Source organism: Calypte anna, chromosome 5 (genome assembly GCF_003957555.1).
Source record: "Calypte anna isolate BGI_N300 chromosome 5, bCalAnn1_v1.p, whole genome shotgun sequence".
Lineage (NCBI taxonomy): Eukaryota > Metazoa > Chordata > Aves > Apodiformes > Trochilidae > Calypte > Calypte anna.
In genome coordinates, this window is record NC_044250.1 from 3,280,314 (window position 1) to 3,305,941 (window position 25,628).

General features: G+C 39.5%; 1 protein-coding gene across 2 annotated transcripts; it reads right to left on the reverse strand.

Annotated features, from left to right (window-relative positions):
* Positions 1-316: 316 nt before the first annotated feature.
* Positions 317-24,059, reverse strand: TPCN2 (two pore segment channel 2). Of its 2 annotated transcripts, XM_030451475.1 has the most exons (26): positions 23,842-24,010; positions 23,401-23,475; positions 21,673-21,737; positions 20,517-20,593; positions 19,927-20,104; positions 19,143-19,259; positions 18,492-18,598; positions 17,537-17,609; positions 16,314-16,413; positions 15,954-16,019; positions 15,545-15,609; positions 13,604-13,701; positions 13,214-13,295; positions 12,140-12,226; positions 11,413-11,532; positions 11,061-11,120; positions 10,843-10,971; positions 10,143-10,192; positions 9,216-9,315; positions 8,237-8,308; positions 6,388-6,461; positions 5,932-6,022; positions 5,747-5,829; positions 4,660-4,741; positions 3,565-3,650; positions 364-2,864 (listed from the first exon to the last, which is right to left on the reverse strand). In XM_030451475.1, exons 1-26 carry the CDS (start codon positions 23,951-23,953, stop codon positions 2,786-2,788), a joined length of 2,328 nt encoding a protein of 775 aa, XP_030307335.1. In that variant the 5' UTR covers positions 23,954-24,010; the 3' UTR covers positions 364-2,785. The 2 variants fall into 2 exon arrangements, with proteins under 2 accessions (XP_030307336.1, XP_030307335.1); XM_030451476.1 differs by lacking the exon at positions 23,401-23,475 and having other exon boundaries at positions 317-2,864; positions 23,842-24,059.
* Positions 24,060-25,628: the final 1,569 nt, after the last annotated feature.

Consider the following 25,628-nt stretch of genomic DNA (forward strand, 5'->3'; position numbering starts at 1 on the left):
ACTGAAATGGAAATGGAAGCCAAGCTGCTCAATGCCCTCAGTGATCACTTCCCATAAAGTTTCAGCATAAAAATTAAGCATATCAAGTACCTAGAGATGACATTTTTTGCCTCTAGAACAGAAGAACAGCAGCACACATCAGGTCCTGCATTTTGAAACCAGGCTGTTAGCTCCCATCTGCATGAAAACTCTTCTATGGCCCCAGCCTCCAACTAGTAAAAATAACAGGAGTATAGATGCTGAGCACAACAGAAATCAGTAGCAGGGGGAAGGGAAAAAAACAAACCACAAGAATCATTTCCACACCCTAATTTTCATATTTTAAGAGGGAGAAGTGACTTTTTTAATAGGAGAAACCTCAAATTGTACCCAGTTACATACATTTGTTTCCATGATTTATACAATTATTGCATTTAGACTTGGCATTTACATCTTTCTGTACAAGTGACATCAGGTATCACAATTTTGTAATAAATTCTAATTACATTTTGAGTCAACTACACAACTGTGAAACAAGAACATTTCCTACAGAAAGACTTCTTCACGTTGTCCAGATGCAAACACTGCATAATGAAGACATTTGTGATGTTTGTGATAACCACACACCAAGCTGGGTTGTTTTGTAGAAGACTGTAATGACAAAAAAAAACCCAAAACAAACCAGAACCAACCTTATGAGACAAAAAAAAATAAAATTTAAACTTGCAGACAGATAAGAACCACTTCCTCTTTGGCAAGGCAAAGCTACTTCTCCAAAGATTCAGAAGTCAGGGGGGAAAGAGCAAAATAAGAGTATTCAACCTCCTTTATTAAATGCCAATAAATTGGTGACAGTGATTACATCATGCTCAAAGGAGCAGAAACCATCCTGACATCAAAACATACAAAAATAAACCAAACCCAAATCTAGAAAGGCTGCGTGCCAATGCCTTAGAACACACATCATAGCAAGTAGACAAAGTGCATGATTGAAACTAAGCATGGGAACACCACTGAAACTACTGCAAGTGAGTTACTGGGTGGATTATTCTGGAGAAGAGACATGAGACCAAACAGGGACAAGATCACAACAGTAAAGAAAGATTGCTGGAGTGGCTCAGAGCTCAGTTCAGATGTGCTGCACATTCTTGCAAGCTACAACACATATTTTGTTCTACAGCACAAGGAAAACACAAGCAAAAGATAAAGAAATAGGCAAGAATCATTATGGGGCTTCTAAACAGTGAAACACCAATTCAGAAATGCTTTTGAGCTCAAATGCACTATCATCCCAGATATATTCCTCTCCCTTGTGCAGGAAAGAAAGGAGGAATCACTAAAAATAGAGTAGGAAATGTACACAGGATGACTGCTTGGCACTTCTCAAAAATGTTTTGTTATCTAAAAAAAGGATCAAATAACTTATAAATAGTAGCAGTATCATATGGCCAACTATTTTCTCCAAGATTTTGTCAATGCAGAGATGGCAGCAACAATATCTGTTTTGGTGAGAAGTGTCTCAATGCCAAGGAAGCACCCAAAAGGATGGTTTCATTTTTATGAAAACAGTTGCTGGGGTTGATTCTATTCTTCATACTGATTTACTAGTGATGTCACAAAGACTCACACAAAAACCCTTTTTTAGAGGAATAGTAAGGGAAAATGAGAAGCACATGGACATGGCTTATTGTTAATTCTCCACTTTAGATTTCTTGACAAAGTTATTTGCCCAAAAAGTTTTACCCAGGTGAAAGCTACAAGGATACAGCATGTGGTCATTAAGCCATAAAGGAATGTGAGCCTGCAATGCTGGTTGAGCACTTTCAGTTCCCACCAATGTGAATGAAATTAAAACTGCTAAGCACTTTTATTACCCCCTTTCAACATTTTCTTTTCTCCCCCCTTTCTGTTGGAGACTTGCAGTGATCACGGTGCTACATTCCAGGCAAAGTTCATTCCCCACAGCATTTTCACTGAATATGACACTGTAGAGAACAGGACTTGGAAGAAAGTAAAAGGAAGAGGTTCAGTAAAAAGTATTATGAGGATATTTATGCTAAAAGAGAGCTCCATTTTACCACATTGAAAACCACAAGTGCAATTGCTCCATTCAAAGCTATAACTGCTCCCATTTACCAGCATGATGCAACCCACAGGAATGCCAGATCCAAACAAAGAAACAGAGGGGATGTGCAAAGTAGACACTCCTTGTTACTGTGTTGAAATTGATTGTGTCCTGAAGCAATTAACTCCTGAAAATTTGGTAAATATGCTGGTGTCATATTTCAATAAAAATAGTGTTTCAACTCTCACTACAAAAAGATTAAGGATTTGGTTCTGCTCCTGCCTAATCCACTCATGAACTGCAGGGCACAGCCCTTGCCACTCACCTACCACAAAGAGCAGTTCCATTTTGTTGTGCTGAAAAAAAGTAGGAGGCTTAGTGGTTACGAAGTTCATGTTTTAAAGTGCACTGTCATTTTAAACACACTTTCCCTTCTTAAAAAAAAAAAAAACAACCAAACTTCCCAATCTCAACAGTTTATAAAAATAACAGTTGAAATAATCGTCTAAAATTGTAACTTAAAATCAAGTCAAAACAGCAAGATTCAAATCTTTTTCCAAAAAAAAAAAGATGTGAACCAAAATTTTAAAACTTCCTTCTGCAGAGAATTGCCAAGCAAAACCTCACACACTGTCCTACAAACTTCTCTCTTAACAGCACCTCAAAGAAAATCCATTCAGTTCCTTCCTGATGGCAGCCTCAAGAAAACAGAGGTCCAGATAAATCAGTCCTTCCCACCAGTCACCTACATAACTGCAGGTGGGGATGCTCATGCAGCTTTTCCATCAACTCTTCCTCTGTAGGCTCTTCCAAAACATCTCTACAAAGAAAAAGGGGGAGTTGTTAGGGGACAGCTTCTCTTTTTGCAATGCACAGACCAAGAGGTAATGTGTGCTTCTTTCATGAATGAAACAAGGAATTAAACTTATAATAAGATGATGCTCCCTAAAGATGCATCTACTTGCAAGTGATCCATCCTTTACAGATGTGTCAAGGAAACCAGCAGCTGTTTTCCCACAAGAAGCAGGGAAGCAATTTCCTGCACACAGGACAATACAACTGAAGGTCAGTACATTGCTTTTCCTGAAAAAACTCCCAAATGACAACATGTTCCCAGTGCTACTATTGAATAGCCAATGTGCACCACAACTCCCACTCCTGTAGGATCAACTATCAACTCACCACCCACAATTTCACCATAAGCCAAGAACACACATAACTTTGCTCACCTTCTCTCCTCTTTTCTTTCTTTTCTTTTTCTCTCCTTCTCAGCACAGTCCCCACCCAAGCCCCCAACACCTCTTCTCCCACCACACCATGGTGGAGAAAACATTGAAAGGTTATGTTGGCAGAGCAGCTTAAAGCAGGCCTAACAAAAACTGAATTTCTCCAAGCTATCAGATGGAACAGATATCCTCAGAGCAAGACAAGCTTTTTACCCTCTTGTAAGCCAGCACACTTTCTTTGCAGCAGAGGGTTAGAAGAAACTAAGATTGATTTTCAAGCCAAGTTCAGCTCACCTGAACATCAGTTCAACTGTCCTCTGGTATTCAACATCTGAAACAGGCTCTCGGTGACAGCGACGGTCCCACTTGTGAATGAAGTTCTGGAACATAAAAGGAACAAGAAAAAAATTAAAGGCTGCTTCCAGGACATTAGAAAAGAGATTACATCAGCTTAATACATTTACAGGGGCAAGTTGTGGGAGGGGTTGAGGTTTGTTTTTTTCACAGACTGGTGGAGCAGTGATTTTTAAAGCATCTGCAAGTTTATTGGCTGTAGGTCACTACTTGATTCAAGCTCGTTCAGGAAGGAAATAACTTTCTGCTCTACTTTTCTTTCAGTGTCTGATGAGAAAACAGCCCTGCTGCCTTCTACTCATAGCAAGGACTGCCTCCTCAAGATGACTGTGGGAACTGCTTCCAACAGTTCACCTGCTTAGAATATTTTCCTCTTTATGGTGTGGACCAGGATGCTGTGTCCTTCACCATCAAAAAATACAAAAGGTATTTTGTTTTGCAGAGAAGGATTCATACATGAGAGAGCAGCAGAACTACATGCTCCTCATGACATTGCTTTGGTACCTAACTTTCCACAGCTGCTTAATAAAATATCTTGATTTAAAATAAGTAATCAGTCCCACTCTTCCAGTGTGGCATTGAATAAGGATAATAATTCAAACTGGGGTAGAAGGAAATGCAGGACAATCAAATCTAATAAAAATGTAAATTTTAAAGCATTAACCTCATTTGCTGATAAATCAAAATGCAAAAAGCCTGCAGCTTGAATAACTAATGCCAAAGTTAAATGCTAATACACAAGAGACAAGCAATTTTATAATACTTAGATTTTTCATGTTTGTAGAGACTGAGCTGTAATGACAAGTGTATGCACCCACTGAAGTATAACCAGATTTGTGTTAAAGTTGCAAATGAAACTGTCCAGTAAAAATAAAAAGCTTCCTCAACATCTCAGGGCAAGGAGACCAAGGAGAAAGATTAAGTGTACACACACAAAGCCAAGACACTTCTGCCAAAAACGTATCAGAGCTCTTTTCATTTCCCACACAAATCAGAACATGTCTTCAGGATGTAATACCAAAGAAACTTCCTTACCTCTAGAAGTAAAGCTACAAAGAGATTAACCCAGATGACAGAAGAGATCAACCACCAGGCTACAAAATAGATCTTTGCCCACCTGTAAATCAGATTAACAGACAATAAATGAAGTGTGCTGGCAATAACTTCAGCCTGAAAATGGCCAAGGAGAGCCATGAAATCACAGTTATCCTTGGAAGGTAAGACTCCTACTTTCTACATGTAAAAGGAGGTCTGGAACAAAACAATAGAAATAATGAAAAGATAAAGGGAGGTTTAAGTTAGCCAAACAGATTTGCTTCCCTCCACCTAGCATACCTAATTGGAGCCAGAAGGCCAGAAAAGCAACCCAGAAGTTGCACAGCAAAGAGTGCAAAATCATGGCAAAATACCTGTGATAAAATACCTATTACCCCTAAATGCTCTCCCAGTCTCCACTCATTTGCACTTCAGATATTTCCTGAGCTAGAGGGAGCTTCCATTCCTTGCAGACCCCAGTGGGTTTCTCTTTCATTACTTGTTTGGTCTTCACCAAACCACATTATCGACACAACAACCTATAGAGCATTCCACTTGCTGGGCTAACTAGCTAAAGATGACAGGAACAGTTCAACCTGGAGGCCATCAGCTCATTAAAATATTCCCATAAAGTAATTAAGTACAAATGAAGGATACATCCAAGGCTTTAAGCCTAGGAAAAAATCGTTCACTCACAGGGAAAATACAGAACCAGCCCAAAATTCACCAATATCTCACTTCTCTGAGACAGGCTCTACACGGTGAGCCACCCACACAATAAGTGCAAGGTTGTTTATAATCCACCTAAGTCACTCACTCTTTTTTGGAAGGCAACAACTATGAAGCCAGTTTCCAATCTCTTCTAAATGGATTTCATGGCATCCACCAAGTGCCAGACCAACCATTAAGTAACAGAAGTTAACAAACAGCCATGAAATATTTTTCCCAGATATCTGAACTGACCCAAAAGAAAGATAAGCAGCACTTATTTGCCTAGTTGGAAGGAACTGTGCTGTGTGTGTAATCCCTACTTAGTTTATAAACTACAATTGTATGTGACTTTTTCAGTACTATTACTGTTACGTACGGGCTTGAGTATCTTGAAAATGCTTCCAAAAAGACTTGCCAGTTGTTTACCACCATCACATCCCAGAGGGTCACCACTGCTGCCTGAATAACATGGGTAAAAGAGGAGTCAAGAGACTTTATCACACCTTTAAGCCTTAGAAAATGAGGGGAAGAGGAGCAGAGTCCATCAGTGATCAGACTCACAGCAAAGTCATCGAAGTTGTTTGACCAATACTCCAGCTGCTCATAGGTGCCACACTGCTGAGTGCTGTTGTCATCTGTTGTATTGACAGCACTGGAAGAGAATTACAGGCAGATGTGAGCACACCTTGCTACACACTATAACTTAAAAACAACAATCTGAGTGCCCTGTAGAAAGTTAAGTATTTCCTATGTGCAGACAACAGGGGAAGTAGGTAGAAGATATTGAAGCTCAGTAAAATTTCAAGCTGTGGATAAATGTTCCTGCAATCTCAACACAGCAAGAATAATAAGGAGCAACAGATTAAAAAAATTGTCTGTATGATTTAGCTTTAAAGGGTGGCTCTAAGAATAAGAGGGAGGAAAAACCTACAGCAACCACAAAGAGCTCAGCAGTATCGTGTTGCAGAGGCTTCTGAAAAACAGGTTATTTCTGAGTAATAATGTTGAGCATATTACCTGCTATTTCCCAAGGGAACAACAGCACCTTTGAATAGCATTATGCCAGTTAGAGCAAATGCATAGAAAACCACCTGGAAGGAATTTAGCAAGTATTAGTTTGGAATCTGTCAATCAAATAAGAAAATAATGCAATTAGCATGAAATTCATGTTAGTACCTACAGTTAAAGGAATCTGGTCAAGAAAATTCCTAAAGTCACTACAGTGAAATTATTTCTCAGCATCTGTATTACTTAACTGTTCTTACTTTTTAATATTCTAGTTAACTTTCAGCTGTTAAAAAACTCCATTTATAATACCATTTATTTTTATGTCTCAGAATGCTGATGTTTAACTATTAATGCTGCAGAATAGCAACTTAAAGTATAAAAAACCCCCAATATGCTTATTTATAAGGAATAATCTAGTCAGATTTCTGTATTTGACTACAAAATAGACTCAAGAGGGAAGTCTGAAAGAAGCAGCAGAGAAACTGCTCTGACTTGGGAACCACAGCACTTTGAACTCTACTGGAATAACCTGGAGCTGGAATTCCACAGCCTGCCAGAAGATGGGGCATCTGGCTTGGCAACAAGAAAGATCATTTTATTCTTTGCAAAAGGTACACCCAAAACATGCACTGCCTGATAAATCAGCTAATCCATTGCATTACTTGAGCAGCAGGTGTTCCAGGATAACATCAGGAAAGATGTTTTGCATCAGGTAGTGGAGTCAGACTACAAGAGAAGCTCAGTGACAGCTTTCACACAGCATCAGGGCACTGAAATTAAGGCAAGTAGCAAACCCCACGGCAGATTTGCCTCACAGTTGGTGTAAAAACCATTATTCATACTCCCAGCACTAGGAACTATCAGCAGCAGACACTTCAGCTCCTCCAGGAACATAAAGTCTTACACATGTGTCTTAGACATTAAGTTTTACACCCAGGAGCAGCACAACACAACCACAACCCAACTCTCCCAACCTCTGACAGGGGTGAAGCACAGTGTAGGTACTTAATTACAAACTGGCAAAGTTACCCAAAATGCAATTAGCCCTTAGGCAGATGATTACATTGAGTAACAAACTGAGTAATCTGGAGTTTTTCATTATACTAAAGCTGTTCCTATCATAAGCAAGATGGGATTTTAGGCTCCTCAGCATTACTTTGAACTGCAGAAACAAACTTCCCAGTTTGTGCAGTCCCAAGGCACTTCTCAGTTTCCAGAGCAGCTTCCAGTGGCAAGCAAAACTTGTACAGCACAATTAAGCTGTTACCAACTCAGCTTTGCCTGAAGCTGTATCAACTCAAGAGTTGGGAAATGGGGAATTTATGTAATGGACATCACACACTGTGATGTGTCCTTTAATTACATGTTTATAGAGTATGTAATCTGACACAGACACACCTAACAATGGACAGCAGAGGCTTTTAAAAGCCATGTTCAAACATGCTATCAGAAGACCTCAACTGAAAAAAAAAAATCAAGTTGTTTTGCTATTTACCTTAACATTAGCATGCCAGAGGAAGGGGAAATAGGCTACTTTTAGCATCAGATGAATTTTTATCTGAAAGCAGAGTATCCAGCCTGAGGCAAGCACTCTGATGAGGTTCTAAATAACCTTTTAAAGGCACCCCTAAAGCCAACTGATAAATGAGGCACTGTAACTGTGTGTAGCCCATAACAACAACAGCAGTGTGTTGCAGCTTTGCAAGACATGCCCTGGAGAAAAAACATGCTGCTTGAAGTGAAGTGTTACTGTTAATTGTGATTGTTGCTCAAAGAACCTAATTTATTTGTTAGATAGATACCCTTATCACACTGGTTACTATATGAAAGAAAATTACAGTCTTGCATCGTGACTTACCACAAGGATTCCTGCAAAGGCTCTCAAGTTTTTTACCAGATCCAGCAATGTTGTAACAACCAAAGACATGAACTGAAACAAAGCAAAATTTCTTATGCATGGCATTCACCACAATTCCAGTTGGCATCAAATTACTTTTACTAAAAGGATAAAGAAATACCAACCACAAAGGTGAAATATATCTAAATGCTGATCATCTTTTACACAGTGAGATTTCCATGAGGTACTTAAAATGAAGGACAAATGCTTTTGTCCTTTTCATACACAAACATTATGATAAGGTTTTAAAATGCATAGGAACTGGGACTTCAAGGGTTATGTGTTTAGAACAGGAAAAAAACCATGTGTGTCCCACAGCTCCAGACTGACTGCTTCATGTTTGATCCACATCATTCCTAGTGTACAATTTCCACTGACATTATGACCTCTGATAATCCTGATAGATATTTATGATTTATTCAACTAAGATACAAATTTTGCACCTGACAATAATTTGGGTTAGGCTTCCAAGCAAGTCTAAATGCAGAATTATAACAATCAAACAACTCAAAGTGATTTCAGGTTCAAGTACAGGTAGTGAGATGGAAATACCCATACCAGAAAGTGGAAACAGGGATTTGTCCCAGGTAACTCTGCATGATGAAAATGCCTACCAGGATCTAGTGAAAACAAGTCTATCACCCCCTGAATACAGAGTTCTCCAAGGATATCATATCCACTCATCTTACTAAGGCTGAAGCACTATGTAAGTTGTACAAATGTTTCTGGAGGTCAGAAAACCAGCATAAACTGCAGAAAAAACCACCTTAAGAGACAGTTTGTGTGGTGCTGTGCAATAGTTTGGACACTCAGAGCTGAGTTGTGATTCCACTTAGGTGCAAGAGAATTGCAATCTACTCCATGGAGTTCTGTAAGGCTCTAACAAAATGTATAGTTTGGCCCACAAAGAAATCAGAAGTGTGGAGAGGTAAATAAACACCTTCATATTGGGAATAATCCTCAGGAACCTGAACACAATGAACATGTTCACCAGTCGCACCATATCCCACAGGGATAACAAGCCCATGATCTCAGGTCTCCTAGGAAAGATGGAAAAAAAATAAATACCAAATCAGAGGAACAGCCCAAGACAAAAAGTCACTGTTCTATGTACCATGAGTACATGAATTTGTGTATATGTATAGAGGAGAATGAGTTTGTGTAAAGAAAGAATGAGAAAGCATTTTATCATCACCCCAGAAAGATTCAAAAATTTTCAAGAAGTCCTTTGCTTTCCTCTTTTGTTCTGGTGGCAGTTTTTAAATCTTAAGGGACAAAAAACTATGATTTTTAGGGTTTTCATAATGAACAAAGATCAAGATAGTTATCTAAGTACTGCTTGAACTTCAGAAAAATAAAAATACAACTGCTTGCTATTCCAGTAAAGATAAATTGTTTAAGTCATTGGAATTCTTCAACTAAATTTTACAGCACAAAAGAAAATTCAGACTTTGATCCACAATAAGGCTGAAGGGGTTTCACCAGCTGTTTAGGAATTCCTGTACTTTGACTTACAACAATTTCATACCAAGTTAGTCACTGACTGCATATGTTATCCCAGATTCCCATTCCTGCAGCCTTAGTAGGACTGCAAAGATCATCAGATCACAATAAAAATGCATCCTTCCCAGAATAGCTAAACAGATTTCTAGATTCTGTGAAAAAACAAAACCATTTTTCTTTCACTTGCCCATACTGGATGGCCTCTAATGACTACAAGAGTGGGAAATTCTGTTTGGTTTGGTAAATGCCAGACTGGGCTGACAAGCAGAGTGTAATGGCACAAGTGTGCCTGAACACGTGTGGATATTCCCCTGACCCACCCCAAGCACTGAGCAAAGTGCAACAGCTCATGGAGATTACATACCAACCAGGATGAGGAAATCCATACACAGCAAAAGTTGCAATCTCCAAAATCTTTAGTTAAGGAAGGAAAAAAAAAAAAAAATAGTCAGAGCCTCACTTTGTAATCCCAAATTTCACAGATTATGTAAATTCCTTGACAGGAAACATTTCCAAGAGCTTTAATCCACTCATTTGTCTCATTTTAAAACTCTGGAGTTGTCATATTTGACTATTTGACTGGTTATTCCCATGTATGCACATCATCCATCAGTGACAAATATAAGGACATACAATGAATTACATCAGCCAAGAATTTGGCCTCATCTGCCATACCAGTTTCAGGCTTTTAGCAAACAATGATAATCTAATCAAATACTTCTAATCTAATGATCACTTTTAAATTAAAAAGCAAAGTGATTTTTAGCAGTGTAACAGAGTTAGTTATATAATTACTCCAAGAGCTGAAAGTTGACAAACAACATTAACAAGGCTGCTTATAAGAAAACATTTCCCACCAGTGTAAAAATGCTGAACTCCAGAACGGGGACCCTAGGAGAACCATTTGCCACCAAAATGCTCAAGCCATTGAAAACAACACCAGTGTCTCATGCTATTTAACTCAGCATATTAGCATTGAACATAAAGCAATTCCATTGGCTCTTGCAGTTCCTAATCCTACTGATCAGCAAACTCAGGAATACAGAAGTTAACAAAAAGCTTACCAGCAAAATTACTGTCAGGAGTCCATCAAATATGTTGCTTGGGTATGACAAGTATCTTCTCAAGCCCATTGCTACGATTTTCAGCAACATTTCCAGCAGATAGTAGAGGATGAAGAAGCAGTTGATAGCCTTCACTCCCCCCCAGAAATAATAAGAGCAGCAATTAGAATTATTGACATCTCAGAACAGCAATATCTGAGAATGCTGTTGCATCTTACCCCCAGGAAGAAGTCATCTCTTTCAGAAGGCTGTTTGTCTGCATCCATCACCAAAACCACCTTTAACAACAAGAATTATTTTATCAGTCCACTACTTTACTGCTGAAAAAAACAGATTTTTAAACAGAAAACCAAAACACAGTCTTTGACACTTTGCACAGACCTTTTCAGGCAGCTTAGAGAATATTTTTAACTGCAGGTATTCTCTCCTAAAACCTTGCATGACTAAAGGATACCAAACAGAGACATCTGCTGCAAAAAGAGGTTATCAGAGCAGAGACTAAAGAACAAAACCAGAACTGAAGTTTGCAGCAGGGACAAAAGAACACCAAATAAAGAAAATTCTACTTACACAGATAGAAATAATGTTTGCCAGGGCTACAACATTCCCCAAGTAGCCGAAGTAGGGATGGCCAAAGGCAAACTGCACCTTCTGCATCAAATGAGACTGGTACTCTGGACTGGGAGGATGCTGAAAAGAACACAAAGGATTTGCTGACACACAAAGCTTAAGTTTTTATAATAATGATTCAGGAAAACCACACCCAATCTCAGTTTAAATTAATTAAATTGCTCTTTCAAAGCAAAACTTTTCAAGGCCACCTGCTCATTTTAACATTTCAATAAAAACAAGCTTTCAAGCTCTGGCTATTAGCAGCAAAAAATCATTTCTAATTAGCAAATGGGTTGGTAATTATGGCACAACACAAGACAGTGGCAATGAAGGGAGATAATCCAAGCTCTTCCTAATCTAATGAATCTTCTTACTAAAAAAATATACAGAGCACTCACCTATTTTGTCTGGAAAAATTGCTTAAGAATTCTGACAGATCAAACCACTATGCATTTTGTATATAACACTACCTGGCAAACCCAAACTTAAGTTCAAACCCCCCAGAGCCATTTCTGACTATAACTGTAGTCCATGAACAATTTAAAAATCAATGACACTTCAGCATGCCTTGTGTTCAACATGTTGTGCTGTTTGTTTATATGCTTTCTGGCAGAATACTATCACTTTTTTTGTGTGCAAGACCACACAATTTATGCCATTTTGTAAATTATTGTCAGATACATACTTGTTTAATGGCATCTTTGTCCAGTTCTTCAAAGAACTTCTGAAACTGGGCAGCTGACAGCTTGTCAGAGGAGCACATTTTGAGTGACTTCACATGAAAAAGAAACATTCAGATCAAGACCTGCATCTTCAAACAGGGCCAGCACACTCTTACTGTCTTACAAGTCCAGGAACAGAGATGTGATACAACCTACATCAAGGTGTTAGGGTGAGCTTCAATATTGCTTGAACACAAAACTGCCTTTTCTATTTTCCCTCTCTGGGATCACAAGTTGCTTAAGAATAAGCATGCTGCTCTTTTGACCTACTTAAATTTTTAGTCTCATCTAATATTAGCACTATTATGTTATGATCCAAGGAATAAAGATACCATGCCATTTATCACACTTCTGCAGAAGTTAATACCTGGAAGGACAGAATTGTTTTACATATTGCAACAAAATGAGGAGACTTCCATAGCATACATTAGGTGCAACTGTAGCACACATAGTAACAAAAGAAATAGGAACAACCCACCACCAAAACCAAACCAAACTGAAAACTTGGATTTAAAGCTCAGTAATTTCTCTAATCTCTGAAAAACATGGCATGAACTGCAACATTAAATCTTTAGCCAAGCAAAAATCACTCTCCCTGTAGCCTAATACAAGTATTGATACCTAAAGGGAGCAGCACAACTAAAATCACATTTTTAAATGGTAGAAGGAAGCTGCTATAAACAGCAGCTCTATACCACAGTGGGAAATGCTTTACTTCCAGAGAGAAAGGAAAGCAAATGAAAAAAAATCAGCTCTGCAAAACAAGAGTTCTCATGACTCTACACCTCTCTACAGGTGAATGCATTCCTCATCAAACCAACCAAAGAGATTTTATTTTTTTTCCCCAAAGACCAAAACCCCAGACACTGAGCTGGGCCTCCCTTCACACTCTGAAAGAAAGAAGAGTGACAAAAGCTCAGCTGAAAACTACTGCTCCTGGATTCATGGTCTGGCTAAAGGATTTTCAGTTTCCACAGCTGTCCCATCAGAGGCTTTGATAGCAACCAACAGAACGACCAGAAAAAAGCAGTCCTTACTCTGGTGATGGTTTGCTTGCAGCGATGATCCATGTCCACTTTCTGCACCACTCTCAGTAAGGCCTCAACACTGACATAAGACCTAATTAAACCAAAACAGGATAAAGGCTGAACCATGCAACCCTTTGGATGGCAAAAAAAAAAAAAAAAAAATTGCTGTTTCAAATGCATTCGTGCCTCCTCCTTTTTTTTGAAAAGCAGGTAAAGTTCCAAGTAGAAAGAAATAAAATGAACCCCAGAAGACTGCCAAGCTGTTTTAAGCAACCAGTTAAATTTAAAAAAATTAGATTTGAGCAACAAACTACCATTTTCAAAAAGTGAATATAATAAACAAGACAAAACAACAAAAAATCCTCTCTTTTAGGAGCTGTTCCAGGATTATTTACTTACTGTTGTGCATTAGCAACAGTTTCTTTCAGGGAAGAAAGCACTTCAAAAGCAGCCCGGATCCCCAGTCGCCTCCTGAAGAGGGAGGACTGGACTGATTTCTAGAGAGTAGAAACACCAGAAGAGACAATTGGCTTACATTTGAGTAGTTTAGTTGGATTTCATTTAAACAAGACCTGAAAGTTATTTGCCCAGACCTTAGAGAAAACCCACTGCAAGCCTCAAAAAGGGCCATGTCTCCCTGAAATAATTTTTCAGGCAGGCAAGAGACTCTCTTCTTTCTGCCACCACTGAAGTCACAATGAGCCCCCAGATCTACTCATACAACTACTCAGCCTTAACCAGACAGACACTCCACAGTTTAAAAGGAATACCACAAAGATCATAGGCTGGAATCAGTGAAATGATCCCTGAAGGGATCAGGGAAGATCAGGGCTACCCAGTTCCTCATGTAGTGCTATGTCCTAGGGTTAGACAGTTTACAGATCCTGTGGCACACAGCCCAGATCAGTGATCAGAAGACTTCCCTAGGCCTTGCTCTCTTCCAGAACTCTGTGCACAAGGAGGAAGGAAGTGAGGAAACAAGTTTCTGAAGTTCAAGTAAACATCAAGGTCATGGTTTATTTTTAATTCTGGATTCCATAGGCACAAGCCTGTTCTGGAGACAGCAGCAACTACAAACTTTGGATATTCAAACTGTTCTCCTATTTATTCAAATAAGAGAGTGGTTTTCATGCTTCATCAGGAGCCAGATTATGCCATGTCCTCACACATGAAAGAGGAAAATGGAGAAAGAAGGGAAATAACAGCAGAAGGCAGGGAAAGAAAAAACTCCTCTTTGCATACATTACATTTAGACACCTGGGGGCCATTCCTTCTGTATTATACTGCCTAAGGCTCACTAGCCAACAACTTTGACCTTCTCTCTGCAGCTATTATTTCACTTTTCCCCCTAAGCCCTCAAAGCCACCTCTCTGAAGGGCTGAATAAACTGTAAAACTATGTAAGAGGAAGAAACTATAATAAAATATGTAAGTGAAGGGGGAACTAAATAATGAAGGAAGCACAAGACTGTATGTAAAGGGGAAATCACACCTAAAATCAAAGTTACTGAGTTTCCCCTGCCACTGCCACCCAACACAAAGGAAACAGTTGGCTCATACACAAGCAGGAACCACTGTTCATTCCAAGCTAGAAAGGCCATCATCATACTAGCACAGAGGAAAAAAAGCTTAACCTAAAGGCCAAGAATCCAGTGCTTTTGCATAGCCTTGACTCACCTTTAATAAAAACATTGCTGTTGAGCTATGAAGTTCTAAAAAAATATGCAAGAGGAGAGTGAAAAGACAAGTGGAAGTGAAACCATTGAGGACAAAACTCAAGACCTGAGAGAAAAATTTTACTATGCTTTACAAAGCATAGTAAAGAAAGAAAAATCTCATCACCACAGATTTATTCATCACCACAGATTTGCATGTTCTCCAAGGTGCACTCACTTTGCCAGGTTTCACATATGAGTCACAAGGTCCTCACACTACACATCAGATTCACATTCCACAGGCATCATCCAGAAGCACATGGAAGTATTGCATGGATGAACTGGCATTGCACAGAGAACATACACAGGTTCCTTTTATGTGAGACTGAATACTACCAAAAATAAATACTATGCCTACTGGTAACTGCTTCTGGTACAAGTCAACCAAAAGGCTCAAGGCCATCCTTTAGTAGGCAACAAACTGTCCAAATTATTCTAATACTACACCACCAACCATGATGAGGATTAAGTAAAAAATACCAGACATGGTAAAACTTTAGTATCTTAAAAAGTGTATCTACAACCAGGATGGGCATCGTGTTTAAAACACATTTGAAAATTTTACTGCTTGGGGCTTCACAGTTTTATGATTATGGTAGAACAGAAAAATTAGGAATTTTACTCACCAGAAGGTATCCTCGAAACTGGTTGTATATTATTGCTGTAATTAAGTTCATCAGAAACAAGTTGCCTGTTGGAGCAAAACAGAGTGAGATTTACTGAAATACATTTGTTTCTCAAAGAGTTACAATATATGCAGTGTATCAAATGTAAGGTTGGAAAAATTACTTGTGTTTGAGTTGCAAAATATTTTAATGTTTCAATATACTGTAATATATCCATTTCCCTAGGATATGTTACTGAAAAAAAAAACCCAACCCTAAGTGCTTTTCATGAAAATTATTTTGCAAGATACTAAGATAGTACAAAAAAGGAGAGAGTTTATTACTAAATTTTCCTAGAAAAATATAATGCACTGAAGCTGGTATGCACGTTACACTGCATTTAAATCACTTAAGACAAAAAGCAACCTACCTAATACAGTGAAGAGTATGAAGAAGATTGAATATGCTCGATTCTTCGAATATGCAGGAATCATCACTGTCAGATTTAACAAAAATGGAAGTAACAATTTAATGCCTATGCTGAAAAGTGGAGAACTCTATTAATTTTTGACAACTGGTAAAAGCTCTTACAGAGCTCCACTTCAGAGATGCATTTATAATTACACCAAAGGAAAGGCAAGAATCAAGTTGCGAAAGGCATGAAAAATCTTTAAAATAACCTTCCTCTGGTTCTACTGATCACTATCAGCTGAAACAATGGTTAGAGTCTGAAGATAATTTTACTCATTTATACTCTGAAAAGAGAAGCTATTTCTGAATGACTGCTCACCATCAGGATTATTTGCAGTAGTTAGCAGGACCAGCAGCGATGTCAGCGAATCTGGCAAATTCCGGAAATATTTCATCCACTCCTTATCCTGCTGCCCATCCTAGTCAGAGAGATGTTCATTTTTAGAGAAACACTGAAGAATTACTAAGAATGTTTTAGCAAGGAAGGTGAAAAAAATAAATATGTATAATATATACAAATATATATAATAAATATAAAAAAATAAATAAAAAATACACAGTTGCTTACACAGTGACACGAAAAAGCACAAGACAAGCATAAAAACTGCAGTGCAATCACTTCACTTATTCATGGTCATTACAAACTGTAAGGAAGATCAGAAAGCTGAAACAGACACAGGAAGCATAAAGTAAGAGTTATATCTAGCTAGAAACTCAGACCCAGGAAGATCAGTAACATCACAAACACAGAGCATAGGAATCTGAAGCTAAAAGGATTCCCTAGAAATTATTCAAAGAAAAAAAAAATAAAATCAAAACAAAACACAGACTAAAACCATCTTCAATGTCAACTTGCTCTATAAAAATCAGTATAGAATAGCAGCTGCTTTTTTTTTTTTTTATTCCAGCTGCAGCATGCTGTTTCTCAGCACAGACAGAAATCTAACCACCCTGAATTGTATACTCCAGGATTGTACTTCAGGAATTGTCCAAAAGCATAATATAATTTGAGGGCAATATTAACATAAATCTTGTCTGTACTTAAGAGCAGACACAAAACAGCTTCCTGAGGGGGAAAAAAAAAAAAAAAAAAAAAAAAAGGCCTCAATAACTACATTAAGATACAGGAAGTTTAGGAAAGAGAGAACATACCAAGAGCAGGAGAACACAAAATGATTTAAACCACAAAATTTCAAATTTGCTTTTTGGAAGAAGGAAGAGAAAAAAAACAGAGGAAAAAAACAAAGCTAAGAAACAAAGCACAGTCTGGAAAAAATTCACTGGAGGCTGAAGAGATTCCAATGCTATTCTGAGGGGCCTTCTAATGCACACTTAGAGAAACAGCACTGTACAGAGACTATGAACACGTTAAATCTCTCTAAATGGACTTTACACTCATCCCAGTAAGACTGACAAGGTAACATGATCTGTTCAGGGGAAACAAGTTTCACCAGTTTGATTATAAAACCAGACATGTGGCAGTGATGAGAGAAAGAAAAAAAACCACTGAGGTCTACCAAAGCATAAATAACAATGGGTTACCTTTGTTCGAGCAAACAGCAGCATGGCAAACATGGTGAAGAGAGACAGATGAACAGCTAGCAGTAGAACAACACTGTCAGAAAAAAAGCATATGATATGTGTTAATATCAACTTTATCTCATTCTTAATGTCCTTGGCTAAAAATACAAGAGGATGCCATTTAGAGAAAACCAAGGGTACTTTTAAGAAGTTACACGGAGTTAAGAGAAGATGATTCAGAATAAGAATCACACTTGTTCAGGACTCCTCATGAGAAGTCTAAGACTTGTGAAGTCCATGAGATTTTAACTTGTTTTTCTAAAGTTAGAGACCATTTTTATACCTCTGATCAAAATACAACATCTTGGCTCAAATACACCTTTGACTCTCTTAGTTAAGAAGTAGCAGGCATGGACAGCAAGTCCTGTCAGAGAAAGAGGTAGATCTCTTTCAAAAAGCATCAAGCTGTCTGGTTATGATTTCACCAGTGGGGATTCCAGTTGAACAGTTCTAATGACAGTAAAACTTAATACATACATGGCTACAGCCATTTAGAAAAGAAAAAGATGAAGTAAAGCACTCAAAAGATGTAAAGAAAGGTATCTTTTTGTGCAGCACTCATGACTGGTAGACTGTGTCTACCCATATATCTAATAGGCTACCTTAGAGAAACACAGAGTAGACCTTTGCCCAGATGATGCCTCTGTCCTTCCTTACTGTGCATAACATACACAGAATTAAAAAACCCCATTCAACAAGCATCAAAAACCTCCAACAGTCATATCACATGAATTCCAAAGAAATTTTACAGACTAAAGGAATCAAGAAGTTAGCACAACATTCATCCATTGCTACCTGATCTCACCAATCACTTAGCTAGACCAACAAGAAGGAAGCTACTCAGATGTCACATGCCAGAAGACCCTTGGTGGAGTTACTCTTGGTGTAAAAGGATGTTCTTTATGCTATCACCCACCTTGCCATTTCAGGCAATGTGCTGTTAATACTTTTTAATGTTTTCTTCATCATAGAGGAATTCTGAAGGAGAAAGAAAGGGCGAAGAATTCTTCTTATTCTCACATTCTGCAAAACCCAAAACAAGAGGTCAGATACTGAGTTCCTGCAAGACCAATGCCACAAATATTCTAAATATAAGTTAAGACACTCCTCTCAGAACACAGTTGTTTGGAACACAACACAGCAGTTATCAAACTAGACAATTACCTTTTACCTAAACCATACAGCTTGCTTTTACCTAAACAATGCAATTACCTTTTACTTACCCTTCATAAATTCCATCACTGAATCCAGTTAAGAACACAACTCTGCAACTCTATGAGAAAACTGGTGCTATGCAACTAAAGTTTTCTCTATACTCTTTCAACCATAACAAAGATTTATTTAATTTTATTGATGAATTCACATCTTATGTTACATATCAAACAGAATCCCTGTATTACCTCTTCTGCATTTCAGCGTATCATCCAGCTATCCAAAACCAAAAATAAACTATCTCACCCTCCTCCTTTAATTCTCCAACACATCCACCCTGCTGACTACCCCTTAGCAGGTTGTTCTCCTCTGCCACTCTCCCCAGCTGATTGTTTCTGCAGAAAGCAGTTCTTACCTCTGTGCAGAAAAAACTCAGTGATACAACCCAATCAGTAAGGGAAACAACTAATGTCAGTATATAAGCCATTAGCCATTTATTCTTCCAGAATTCTTCCCATCCAATTAAGTAACTCTGGAGAGGAAAACAAATGAACAACTTATTTTAATATTGAATTCCAACACCCAGAACCAATTACTGGGTGTTTGGGTAATTTTACATGGGTGTTCATAATGAGCTCCCTGAAATCCAAACAAAAATGCACTGATCAGAGAACTTTTCTACAAGAACTAAATAACGGTCTGTAAAAGCAAGAGATGCACACAGACCATGCACAATAAACCCTTTGAATTCAGAAAAATATCTATGTAATAGGCATAGAGAGACATCTTTTTAAAAGTTTAATTTCTCACTATTTTTTTGTTTTATTTAAATGAAGTGGCATACATTTGACTACTATATACCTCATTTTTTATAGTCTAATACAAGCAGCTAAGCCAAAATCACTCTATTCTCAGCAAAATCTATGGCATTATTCCACAAAAACAAGAATTTCTATTTCTTAGGTTAAAAACCACACCAAACAAAAACCAGTATAATATTTAACCAGAAAATATGCCCTGATTTCTCCTGAAAGCAAGGCTTTAATAGAACACAACACTCTCATAATCCAAATCCCAGATTTGAATAACAGTCCTAGGACGTTTCCAAAAAGACAAAATGAAGAGAAACCATACTGCCTATAGTGAACTGCCCAACACACCCAGGATTTCATTCAGCACCAGGTGACTGTGATGCTCACCTTCACAGATACATCAGCTATGAAGACAAGAAAACAAAGCAGCTCAATGCTTTCTGTCAGGCCACACGGAGGGTTCCACGCAGGAACACGGTATCGTACATCTGAGGTGATGGTGAATGAGGAAGGCTTCTCAATGAAAGCCAAAACCAGGATTACAGTAATGGTTAAACTCAAAATCCTGTTTGGATACAGATTACATTTAAAAAAAACCAAACAAAAAACCAGGCACAACAAACAAACAAACATAACCATCCCCAAAAGCACCAAATCCATAAAATGAGTCAAAGGAATAACAAAATACTCTCAGTAAAACAAACTTCTTGCAAGTAAACCAAGCTTTTTAATACTATATTTAACACAAATGGGTTTGACCACAGCACATCACTTTAATAGCATGCTAAAAATGTAACTGCTGACCATCAAATAACCTTAGGTGGCATTCTTTTGAACTTGCTTGCTACAGTAAATCCTTGCAGGAACGAAAGCACAATTATCTAATTATTTAACTAAACAGGAAGAGTAATTTTCTTTTTTTATTTTTTAAAGACCTACTCCTACATGAAAAATCAAAAAGAATGCCAAGTTCTTACCACTGACAAGTTCTTGAGTAGTACCATCTATAAAGCCACAGGGATTTGGAGTCCACCCGGTGATTTATAGATCGATACTGCAGGCAGAAAGCACAAAGGATAATTCAAACATTACTTTCAGGCTCTCTTGAAGATCAAGCTACCAAAATAAATCAATTTCTAACCAACAAAGTTCAACTCTTGAGACAATTCCAGATTCTCAATAAGATAATTATTGTAGAAGTTATTATTAAAGTGTCAGGCACTTATCATCACAAGTAAGAGCATCTCTAATAATTCAGTGCCTACTTTATCTACTCACCAAAACACTCCACCCATTTAGTTTACCTTCCTTTGTCTTTCTCTTCCAAAAAACCATAAAATGCCAACAATTTAATTCTGAATATGAGAGACCTCAGCCTACAGCTTTAAATAAAACATGCTTTCAGTTCAAGGCCCCTAATTCTTGAGAAGGTGCCTGTCATCTCAGCCCACCCCTTGCAGCTGCTCCTGGGCTGCTGTCACTGCCTCCACTGAGAAGCATCCACTCTCAGAAAGGTGTGCATGCCTCAAATGTATCTGATCCCCAGAAATCCCCCAACAAAAAGCCATCTGAAAGCAGAAAGAGAGCTCAAGGATTTCCCTCCAGCATTTCCACTAGTGACTGGGAGATAACAGGATCTGGGAATATGCAGCAATGGCCAGTCAAGGAGAGACAGGGAGAAAATCAAGACTTACTAAATTCAGCTGAAGCAAGAGTTCCAGCTTATCAGCTGAAGCTTCATTAAAACTCTACCAGCTCTCAAACTATGCAAGCAGTCAGATTTAGGCAAATTACAGGGTTTGCTCAGATAGTTTCTCTATGCAGTCAGGCCAATCTACCCACCCCCAAAAAAACCCCCCACCCAAACTACCAAAACTACTCCACAAATCAGCATCCCTTTTGACAGCCTTGAAAAGAAGACACTCTTTTTCATCCCATGGGAAAACATCTTTCTCCTAGGCCAAAACTGACTGAAACTTGCATACCACAGGAATCTGGAATTCTGATTTTCCTTTGTAACTTGAGATGATGTTATGTGGAGGTTTCCTGAACACATAAAAACTTAAAAGCTAGCAGAATGTGTGACAAATATCCAGCATAGGAAGCATAATAGCTAACACACGTTATATTTACCTGTATTGCATCTTCAATGAATACTATAGCTTGGTTTATATAAAGGTCATTATCAGCTCCAGTACCTATGAAGTTAAAAAGAAATAAGATTTACTTGCTGTATTTTGCATAAAGCCTACAGCTTGCTCCACAGAAGCTACACAACTGTGATTCTCATACTAAAAAGCCACAATACACCCACAAAAAGTAAAGAGACAGCTGCTGCCACGTTTGTTCCATCAGCAGCACTGTGCATGAAGTTAAATAAATAATAAAAGTCTCAAGCACAACATGCATCTTTGTATATTTTGTGAAAAGCTTTTCTCATGTTTAGCTTAAGTAGCTCTATATACTAGGAGTTAAATAGCTGTCACAAGACTGGGATTTCTATACAGAGGCTCATTCTAAGTAATACTATTTTTTGCCTCTACTGCCTCACCAGTCTTGTCTCAAGAAAGTCACCCCTAAATGAGACAGCAAAAATCCATTTCTATTTAATGGAGCTGCAATCAAATTGCTCTGTGACAAAGTGCACTATCAAATGAAGCTGCAAAGATCAGGTACTGGCATTCTAGGCATTTTTACTGTTGTTTAATTAAAAAACTGAGGTTTAGATTTATCTTGTTCTCTCCAAAACCAACCAAAACCTCCAGTCAACAAATGAACAAAATTAGGTCATTTTTAAAAATTTGTCCCAAGAGTTATTATTGCCATATCAAACAGATCAGAAGTCGAGACAAAGAAAGGAGTGAAAGTATACAAAGCATCACCAAATTAATTACCATGCAACATTTCAAAAGCCATTACTAAGTCATCCCTTTGAAACTATACACACGAATAAAGGACAATCCCTTGCTTTCACTTGAATTAGGACCTATGGTAACTAACCTGGCAATTAAGGCAGCAAGAGAGACAAAGGCAGTTAGGAGAAAAAGCTGACAGGGCCAAGCATCCCAAGCAGCACTTCATACCCCCTCCTCCTTGGAGACAGCAATCCCAGCACAGGACACAATGGGAATTGTCTCAGTGCTAGCACAAGGCTCACCAGACAGAAAGCAATGCCAGAAATACCACTGACTTGGGGCCCAGATGATTTTATGTTCCACATGATTCAGTGGCACTAATTTTCTACAAAGATTGCAACACAGTTTTTAAATGTCACCGTTTATCTCAGTATAAGCAACAACACGGTTTTGTCCTGATTCTTACATGAATCGTGGTACAAAAAAAACTGAGCATAAACAAGGGAGGAGCTGGGCACATGCAAGATCTTATCTTTCCGAAGACATGACACACCAGGGAGATAAAAATAAAGTTGTTTAAAGGAACAGGATTAGTGAAAAGGATGGCAAGGACAGCAAAAGCTGTAGCATCCTGGAGCACACAGCACAAAACCTTGCCTTAATCCCACTGTTTTGAAAGGGCAGAATATGAGGAACTGCTCTCAATATAAAACAGAGAAATTACTAATAAATGTTTACTTTAACAATTTTGGGGTTGCTGGCTTTTTTTTTTTTTTTTTCGGAAAAAAAACAAACCAAACCAAACCCAACAAGAACTCTACATTTTCCATACACACTACCAAGGATACCCAATTTATTTTGCAACTCTTAGTCACAGCAAGTGACACTTAGTCAGGAGTGATGATTAAAGCACTGCTCGCTTTGGGCGTGCAGGATTTCTCAGACCCCGCTGCACTTTTGACACGGAACAGGAGACAAGAGAAGGTTCGCTTCAGTGATGCGGTACCCTGAGAACACAGGACCTGAGGTCTCCGAAGGAACCTTTCCAGAGGGAATTGAGAAGTCAGACATCCAACGTGTACTGAGAATAAAATAATAATAATAATAAAAAAATAAAACAACCCAACTTGGCAGCACCGCAAAAAATAAAACTGAGAAAAACACATAAAGTAAGATCAAGTGCAAGGCTCGCCGTGTTCCTGCAGCCCACGGGGTCGCCGCAGGAGGAGCTGCCCGGAGTGGCCGCTACCGAAACGCGGGCGGGGAATCAGACCCCGAACCGAGCCCCAACCCCTCGGCAACCCGGGGATTTTCCTCCTCCTCCGGTCTCCTCCGGTGGCCCACCCGCCCGACCGGGAGAGGGGAAGCTCTGAGGAAAAGGGCGAGGGTGTCCGGCGCCCGCCTCAGGCACCCTCAGCCTCCCCACCGCCCGCCTCACAGCACTCACCGTCCTCTGCGGCGGAGCGGGCACCGCTCCCGGAGAGCCACAGCCCCTGTCCCCTTCGCCAGCTTCGCCGGGGCAACAAAGGCTCCGCTTCAGCGCCGACTCCCACCTCCATTGACAGCGAGCACCGAGCACCCTCCGTGGCACCGCCGGGACGGGACAGGACGGGACCAGGGGTGGAGCTGAGGGGAGTGAACTGCGCCCGCCCGCCCGCTCGCCCGCCCTCTGCACGTGACCGGCGGCGGGAGGCGGGAGGGCGCAGGGCTCCTCCTGCTGCTTCCCGCCGGGAACTGGGAGCGTGCGGGGCTCCTCCTGCTGCTTCCCGCACGGTGTTGCCCGCCGGGAACTGAGAGTGTGCGGAGCTCCTCCCGCCGCTTCCCGCACGGTGCTTCCCGCCGGGAACCGGGGTTGGGTCCAGACCGAGGAGCGGTGTGGAAGCAAATAGGGCAGCGCCCTTCGCCCCGCCAACGTCCGGCGGCTGAGGACTCAGGTAATAATGAGAAGACGTGAGAGGAAATCTCTGGTAAAACGCTTTGGTTCTTGACCTGAACTTCAAAACAGGATCCCGGAGGTCGTTTCCAGTTTTTAAAAATAAATTCCCTCCTGAGGAGTTGCGGCTTTGGGACCTCTGGGTTCTCTTCCAGGGTCGCTGCCTCAGGGGGAGCTGCGGAGCAGCACTGCGGGCGTGTGGGGCTGGGCTGAGGACTTCTCAGTAACATCATAGCCAGGTTATCAATGACCGCTTCCTCCTTGTATTCACCTTCTGGAGTAATCATTGACAGCCCGAGCAGAAGGTACTTAATTTGTATTTAACCACCCAGGCGCCCCAGAAGCAACCAGGAGATTAATTTATGCTACTTTGACTGTGGAAAGATGCTTCACTTCTGCTACTCCCCCGTCCCTTCCCTTAATACAGCTTTTCACTGCTCCATTTTGTAAGAAACTTCAACAGGGTTCATGCTGGGATAACTGGACAGCTCTGGAGTATTCCCTGCCACGTACTGGGAGCAGTATGTGAGATACACAGGGAAGTGTATCAAGCCCGTGGTTGGTATCCCAACCTGAGCAATAAAAGTAGGTCCATCCTATATTCTTCAATTGGCAATGGGATGTTTTTTGCCTTCAGCTGCACAAACTCACGGGTCACAGTTTTATACTGACTTCTAAATACATCAGGGCAGTTGCCAGCCTTTTGAGGGAGCCTAAGATAAAAAGGAAAGCTTCATAATATTGCCTTTACCATAATATTCATCACAAGTAAAAAGTGAACGTCAGCAGCTGGACATTAATTTCCCGTTCTCAGCAGACAGCAGTGATACAGTTGGAGTTATTGGTAATAATAGGTGAACAAGAGATAGCAGATGGAAAAGGTACAGTGAAAGGAAAGCAGGGGAGCACTGGTGCCATCTGTATTCAGCACTAGCAGGAAATGATTCTATGAAATAAAATGTAATTGCTAAGAAACACGAGTGTCCTTTTGCCAAGTCTGAAATTTTAGGGAGTTTTAGTAACAGGGAATGTATGTAACCTTTTTTGCTATTATTTTTTCTTTGAACAGAATGAAATGTTTCCTTCTTTACCCTTCTGTGATTGTCAGGAAAGAGAATCAATAACTTCAGGAAGGAAAAAAAAAATCCTTCAAATATACAATGGATTCCTGAAGCTCTGTTTAAAATTCATCCTCTCACTTGGGGTGAAATGGGAAGTTTAAGACCCCAACTGCTGGAGGAAGGCAAATCTGAGCTGGGATTTTCTGTCAGACAAATATAAACACCCTTAGCATGAGCAAC